The sequence below is a fragment of the Sinocyclocheilus grahami genome, unplaced genomic scaffold (assembly GCF_001515645.1).
Source record: "Sinocyclocheilus grahami isolate Dianchi unplaced genomic scaffold, SAMN03320097.WGS_v1.1 scaffold1099.1, whole genome shotgun sequence".
Classification (NCBI taxonomy): domain Eukaryota; kingdom Metazoa; phylum Chordata; class Actinopteri; order Cypriniformes; family Cyprinidae; genus Sinocyclocheilus; species Sinocyclocheilus grahami.
Window position 1 is genome coordinate 1,183,551 of NW_015506278.1, and position 8,205 is coordinate 1,191,755.

Consider the following 8,205-nt stretch of genomic DNA (forward strand, 5'->3'; position numbering starts at 1 on the left):
GGTCAGACAATGGCAAGCTACACAGTCCAAAGTACACAGGCAATGATCAGAACACAAGAAAACAGACAAGGCAAGACTAAACTAAGACTAGGAAACTTAAAGCAGGCTCCGTAAGGTAGCTATAGCAGTGATACACGCTAAACAATACTCTGCGTTGAATGGTGGTGTGAGACAGATTTATATAGTGTGTGTTATTGGTAGCGGCTGTGTGTGATTGGTTTCAGGTGAGCTTGTGATTAGTGCAATGGAGCATGGGAAATGTAATCCAGGGTGATGTGTAACAGTCTGTGTAGTGTGAGAGTCCATGTGGAGAGCGGGTGACCACTGGTGGTGAGTGAACGGAAGTTTATAGACCAGATTCGTGACATAAACACTTACCAAGTTTTTAAACTTGTAAGTCCCCTTTGATATTGATATTGAAAATACGTGAAATATAGCCTATCAACTTTTATCTTAAGGTTTTCCCACTACAGGTTGTTATGTTGTTTTTTAAATGCTGTCCGTGAGCTAAACAAACAATATATGGACGACGTGACCAGGGGGTTGTTTCATAACACAAGTTTACCAAATAAGCCAGGCTTATTTCAGTTAGTCTTGACTTATTTTTACTTGATTTGGTTTCATAAAGCAAATTTACCATAGCTCAAGCTCAGTCACTCTGGCAACTTATGCTGGGAAACTAACCAGAGGGCTGTTTCATAAAACTAGTTTACCAAATAAGCCAGGCTTATTTCAGTTATTCTGACTTATTGTCACTTGATTTGGTTTCCGAAAGCAAAATTTCCATAGCTCAAGCTCAGTCACTGTGGCAACTTGTGCTGGGAAACTAACCCGGGCAGGAGCAGGCTAACTGTCAGGCTAAGCTGAGCAGAACTGACCAATAGGAACGCATTGATATTACCACTGACTCTCACACATACAATTAGTTGAATTTATTATTAGTCCAAAAATAAAAGTATACAGAAAATGCAACTTAAATAATCAAATAAATAAAAAAATAGGCTACAACCAACTGTTTTTAATGTATTGTGCCCAAAATGTAATGACCTTTTTTTTAAAAAAGATATATGAAAACATTTCAACATAGTTGCTACTTGCACATTCAGTTGATCAGCAGTTTCTAGCCATGCAGCCTTTCTCTCTGGTTTTATGACAGCTGTACCTTTTATGGTTATTAGTAGAACATTAAAACATTACAATCTAAAATTGCTCTTTAAAAGCATTAAAAACACTAAATTAAAAATCTAAAAAAAAATAATAGAAATCAGACTACATTTTAGCTGATAAGAGGAACACACATTTAACTCATTTGAGATTGGCTGTATTAGCCAGCTTACATTGGATTTACAGTTACTGCTATGATAAAAAATACACTTATGTGTCATGTTAACATTCTACATGCGTCACATTTAATGTCCAACAACAAATATTTTAGCAGAATGCATATTTTATTCAGAATTATTGCGCTATTATTCTATTGCCTTCCATCTGCTCGTTCACTCAACGTAAACCTCGCCCACTCCTGACAGCAAAATGGATATGTTTGCATGACTTTCTAACATTTACAGATGAAAAATATACCTGTGACGTGTCAGTTATGAACTGAGGGAAACACAATGTCTCAAATGCATTAAACATCACAAATATTCGCTGTTTGGCATGGTGGATCGATTTGATCCATGATCGACATTAAGGGAATGGATATATTTGCATGACTTTCTAACATTTACAGATGAAAAATATACCTGTGACGTGTCAGTTATGCACCGAGGAAAACACAAAGTCTCAAATGCATTAAACAGCACAGATATTCGCTGTTTGCCATTGTGGATCGATTTGAGCCATTATCGACATTAAGGTCTGTTTAAGAATAAGCGTGCACATCAAATGATCCTGACTCATTGAACCTGGATCGAATTAGTGAGAACTTAAATTGTCGTTTATGAAACCGCTTTAGCCCCGATTGATGTTAGGTTATTTCAGGTCAGGCTTTGGACTTTAATCCCCGCTTTTCTTAGCGTATTTTATGAAACAGGCCCCTGATCTAAATATTCACAACAAACACCCTTTCAACATGAAATGAGACCTACACTCTCTCTCTCTCTCTCTCTCTCTCCTCAGCCTCTCAAATGTTAGTATCCCCAGGGCACCTCGCCCTTTTTTAATATAACTGATTGAATTCATCTGAAGAAAATCATATACACCTAGGATGGCTTGAGGGAGAGTAAATCACGGGGTCATTTTTCTTTTCTCTTTTTCTCCAAGCATTTTGAATTTCCGTTGGTGCTCGCGCTCTCTCTATCCCAACGGCTCTGGTTCACAGCAAAGGAAAACCCACGCGAAGAAGTGAATTGTTTTAGCTATACTCTACATTTTATTAGTCCTAAAAATGGTGTTTTCGTGTGTATATCCTGGATGCTTCAACATAGCTAAACCTTCAAGATTACGCGCGCGGACATCAAAGGGAGATGCACCTTTAACATTTCACACATTCCCTGTAAATGATCCTGAGCGATTGAAGCTATGGCTGCTCGCTGCTCGCTGGGATGTAAATACACCCCTGGAAAAAGTCAACAGACGCGTGCTGTGCAGTGAACATTTCAGCTCCGAGGATTACTTCCTTTCCCGAGGAATAATGGGAAAGTCGAGACGACTTCTGAAATCAGCTGTGCCTGTGCTGTTGTTGCGGCCAAAAGAGGTATACGTTGGTTCAACTATGCTGTGATTGTTATATGAAGTTTTTAGTAATCGCTCATGTAACTGTTGTAAACGTTTTCCATTATTTTGCAATGCAATTTAACATTTAAAACAATAGGGTGGCTTGTTTTAAGTAGTAGTATATCACGTTGTGAGTGTATATTAGCACCGTTTGTTGTTTTCTCGTGGCATAGAGTGTTTTTGTTTTTATTATTATGCTTTAAATGACAAAAACAAAACAGTACATCAAACATTATGAAGCCAGGGGGACAACAGAGAAAGAAAAGGAAAAAAGAAATTACAATCACAGACATGCAGGACCTTTATATCATTCAAAGGTTTTGAAGATGGAACACAAGTGGACCGTTTTAATTGCCTTTCTATTTGTACTATGTTGAATAGTACAAAAATAGTTTTCCAATTCTTTATAAACCACTGTAAAACAGCGCTTTTTGTTAGAAAACTTACACTTATGAATGTGAAACTTGACAAAATAAACGGATTAATGACAAAAGCTTAGTTATTCAAATTATCTAAATTTAAAATATATATATAATACATTTTCATAATGCAAATTAAAATGGAAAAAGTACCTTTTCTTTTATAAACAGAGACATCACACCATAACTTTTTCTCACAACTACAAAGCCAGAAAATGTGGGGGACTGTTTCCAGGTGCAAAGAGCAACTAACATCAATATCCTTCTTAAACATCCTGAGAAAGTGTTTAACAGGATAGCATTTATTAATTATTTCTTTTACGTTGTTTGTAACAAAAAAAACTTGAGGCAATAACCAAACACTTTCCCACTTAAGATTATTAACACATTTGGACCAATAAGCAATAGAGCAAGACTTGGTCGCAACTTCCTTTAGAAATAGGGAATGAATAGATTTGTTGTTTTTGGACTGTGAAAAACACATTTTTACCACATATTGTATCAGTTAGATTAATTATGGGCATATCAACCGATATCATAGCTCTACATAGAGACTATACCAGAATTAATTGCAGAGAAAGTTCCTCTGGTCTCCAAGATCCCATCTGCATTTCGCAGAAACCATATGGCCCTAGAAATGTAACCACACTTCAGAACATTTCGGCTTGCCCTGTGTGTTGTTTGAATGAGTTGCAGGGGTGACCTCACGTCACAGGGTCTCTCTATCTCTCTCTGTAGCATATGCGCCCAGATGCGTTCTCAGTTACCGAAATTTAGCACTGATTGATTTAACGTGAATCGGTACTCTGTAGTACCGACGCAATTCGGTCGTTACCCTTAAAAGTACCGAGTTCGGTACCCAACCCTAGTTATCGAAGAAGGTGTACCGTCGATAAATATCGATACCGTTTTATCGCCCAGGCCAATGTGCATATTACGTAAGCAGCAGCGCCATGCGCATGCGTTGTTTACATGAACTGGAAGCAAGCGCATGCATCGTGATACTCTTCACAATTGAGTGGGGGAACTATGACGTCACTTTGTAGACTGATCGGTTGTTAGCAACACACTGGTTTCCTCGACAAAAAGCCAATAGGATTTTTCGGGATTATCGCAAAAAATAAGCTCTGTGTTCAACCATAGTTCATGAAACTTACACGTTTTGTCCATCAAGATCATCTTCACAAAATAATATCACTTTTATGAATTTTGAAGCCAAAATAAAAGCGCCAGAACTTAAAAGCTAAACTTAGGCTATAAACGAACTACAGCACCACGGTTGCTCGCCTTAAACGTCACCACCACCATGCTTCCCACAAATTTTTCAAACTTATTTTTAACATGTTCAGTGAAAAGGATTGTATATGAATTTTAATCCACGCTACACTAACCTTGTCATATAAACTGGAATAAATACAAAACTAGAGCTAAACTAAAACTGAAATGAGACATTAGTAATAAATAGTATAGTGAATAAATGAAATAATCATAACTAAAGGACATATGAAAGCACGTATTTCTGAATTTTTCGAAATAAGGTGTGTTAAAAGTGAAAAAATCTTAATATGAATATTTTAATTAAAAACGTGTCTCCACGTACTATTCAATATGATTCTAGTGCATTTAATCTATTAAATAACAGCAGAGTGAGCGAGTTTTTGGATATGGTAAGATTAAACTTATTTTAGTGAATAAAGTACCACATTTCAGCTATCGTTTTGTTAGGATGGGTACTGCTTGTGGCCGTAAACATTTAATTTTAACGTGGCTTAAGCATTATGCATCGTTAAGGTTTCACTTTCACCGTGATTAAGCCGGTAATTGTGGTGTTTACATGGAATAATCGCAATATGAGTTTACCTTATAGTCCGAACCCAGAGTCTCTGTATCAGTAAGCGATAAAACAAGCATCTTCCATCCGAAGACTTGTTGCATTTCAGGGCAAAGCAAATAAAAATAAAAAAACATTGTCGAACAACATTATAGAATGCGGTAAACTATTAATTGGTTATTCTACAATTAATTGTACTATAAATTATACTACAATTGGAATATACTGTAAATTGATAAACTGTTCGGCGTGATGACGTTATATGTCTCCGACAGCGCCTGTAGTCCCATTTAGCAACTTGTTAGCAACCGTCTTTTTTAAGAAACGTAACAGTTTTAAAAAATCATGAGAGGGGTGTAACTGGGGTGTTTTATGTCGTAGAATAAAAGTATCTTGAGCTTGTGTGAACCACGGACCTTATTTTAGGGAATTTAACCAAACTCCCATTCAAAAAAACCCATTGACTCTGGGATGATAGAACCGGAAGTGCTAAAATGCTAACTCGCTTCCGGGTTTTTGCCAGTGACATCATAGTTCCACCACTCTATGGCGATGCACCACTGCAGACGGGTTGAGGAGAAGAATTGTTGAATAAAGCTTGAATAAAAGTTTTATTCAAATTGTTGAATAAAAGTTATTTTTGTTTGCTTTGTGAACAAAAAGTATTCTCGTAGCTTCGTAAAATTACGGTTGAACACCACTTTCAGCTGTGGCCCACCCAATGAGAAGTTGGTAATTTTCCAAATAGATGTAATTTATTAAACAATAATAATAATACGACTTATTTCCCTATAGCATTATATATTTATTTTAAAAATATTTAACTTTTGTTTTCATGGTCAATTACGGGCAGTTTCTTCATTTTCCCTCGCTTGTCAAATTGATGATTCGTCAGTTTCTGTTAGTCCCACCCCCAATGTTATGTTTAGGACCTGGACATGAGAGCGTTTGAAAATAGTGTTCCCAAAAATGAACATTCTGTCATTAATTACTCTCCCTCGTGTCCTTCCAAACCTGTAAGACCTTCATTCATCTTCGGAACACATATTAAGATATTGTTTGATAAAAATCGGAGAGCTTTCCGATTCTCCATAGACAGCAAGGGTCCTAACCAAGCGGCAACCTCCCACTCTCTCTCGTGAAGTCAACACGGAAGTGACTTAAACTGTAATTCGTCAACTGGCTGCAAAAGGGAGTCAATCCCATAGACTCCCCATGTTAAAATGCCCAACTTTACAGCAGAAAAAAAGTTGACAGCCTGGTTAAAAAAATTATTTTGGTCTATATAGCAAATTTTGCCCTTCATGACAACTGTGAGGGGGGGGGTGAATTTTTTTTTATAACTCATCCGTTTAAAATATATTAAGCCTTAAAGTTCTGCATAATTAAGGGCGTGGCCACTTGAGTGACAGGTGGATTGCCGCTGCTGTCACCACCGTCGAGCTAGGTGGGCGTGGCTTCAGCAACCTGCTCCCGCCTCTTTGCCCATTTTCGATTATCCGGGAGTGCTGCCAAGATGGCGACGGCCGCCTCCGCCCACTTTGAGCGTCAAAAACACTCTTTGGAAACCTACGGGTGACGTCATGGACACTACATCCATGTTTTTATACAGTCTATGGTCCTAACACGTTCAAGGCCCACGTTCAACACGTTCAAGGCCCACGTTCAACACGTTCAAGGCCCAGAAAGGTACCAAAAGCATCGATAAACTAGTCCATGTGACATAAGTGGTTCAACCGGAATTTTATGAGGCTACGAGAGTACTTTTTGTGCAATAATAATTAAAAAAAAAAAAATAACGCCTTTATTCGACATTTTCTTCTCTTTGGCGTCAGTTTTGGAGGCGCGTTCACGAATCACGAGAGCACCACGACGCATGCGTGTGACGCTGCTGACGTATAACCCGGTGCGCCGCGCTTTGTTTATTATATATTCTGAGGAAGAATGCAAGCTAGTATACATCTCCTGGAAGAGAATGATATATGTTATGTAATGATTCAACATTTATCAGAATTTATCAAATTATTTTTAATCTTTTTAACAAGATATGGAATGCAGGAAAGATTCCTTCTTCGTGGAAACATGGAATAATATACCAGTAGGCAAACCTGGAAAGGACAAATCCAATCCAATTAATTATAGCCCAATTGCATTAACTTCTAATTTATGTAAACTGATGGGGAAAAAATTATCATACATGGACTAAATTATATATTGGAAATAAAAGGTCTTATATCGCCATATCAGAGAGGATTTAGGGCTGGTCGGAAGCCTAGAAGCGGATATCAGGAAAGCTCAGACAAATAAAGAAGTATTGGTGGGGGTTTTATTTGATATTGAGAAATCCTATGATATGCTTTGGAAAGGGACTTTTAATAAAACTTAAATGTATGTTATTGGAGGAAAGTTATATAACTGGATTATGGATTTCCTTCTTGAAAGAACAATACAGGTTAGGGTAGGAATAGAGTATTCTGAGACATACACAATAGACAATGGAACTCCTCAAGGAAGTGTATGTAGCCCAATATTTTTTCATATTATGATTAATGATATTTTTAGTCATTTTAAAGGTGATATTGGAAGGGCATTATTTGCTGATGACGGGGCAATATGGAAAAGAGGACGTAATATTGCATGTGTGTCTCAAAGATTACAAAAAGCAGTAGATAAAGTGGAGGTATGGGCAAATAATTGGAGCTTCAGATTATCTGTGGCTAAAACTCAAGTTATATGTTTCACAAAAGGGAAAAATGTACCGAAGTTGTACAAACGAGCTGGAGCAAGTCTCAGTAGTTAAATATCTCTGTGTTTGGATGGAATCTAGATTGACATTTGCAATGCACATTAAAAAACTGATTAAGAAATGTAAAACAGGAGTAAATATCTTACGATGTCTATCTGGGGTAGAATGGGGAGCTTGTAGATTGTCATTGAAAATAATTTATTGTACATAAATCAAGTTTAGATTATGGAAGTATTATTTACGGATTTGCATCTAAAACCACACTCAAAAAGATTGAAACTATACAGAATCAAGCTCTTAGACTCTTAGAATGTGGGTTCAAAACCTCTCCCATTGCAGCCATGCAGGTAGAGGTTGGGGAAGCTCCTTTGTTCCTTCGTAGCTTCGTAGGTAGAATGAATTATTGGGTTAATTTAAAAGGGCATAAAGAGAGTCATCCAGTAAAGGGTGTGATTGAATAATGCTGGGAGCATGGAAACAAAAATATTAAA

The 8,205-nt window shown here is 37.2% G+C and overlaps 1 protein-coding gene across 1 annotated transcript in view; it reads left to right on the top strand.

Annotated features, from left to right (window-relative positions):
• Positions 1 to 311: 311 nt before the first annotated feature.
• The window catches only part of LOC107566772 (zinc finger MYM-type protein 4-like), a 31,151-nt gene continuing 23,257 nt past the window's right edge, over positions 312 to 8,205 (top strand). The window contains exons 1-2 of the mRNA XM_016252305.1: positions 312 to 330; positions 2,266 to 2,698. Of these exons, the coding sequence (XP_016107791.1) occupies positions 2,390 to 2,698 (309 nt within the window). The 5' untranslated portion in view covers positions 312 to 330; positions 2,266 to 2,389. The remainder of the gene's footprint in view (positions 331 to 2,265; positions 2,699 to 8,205) is intronic.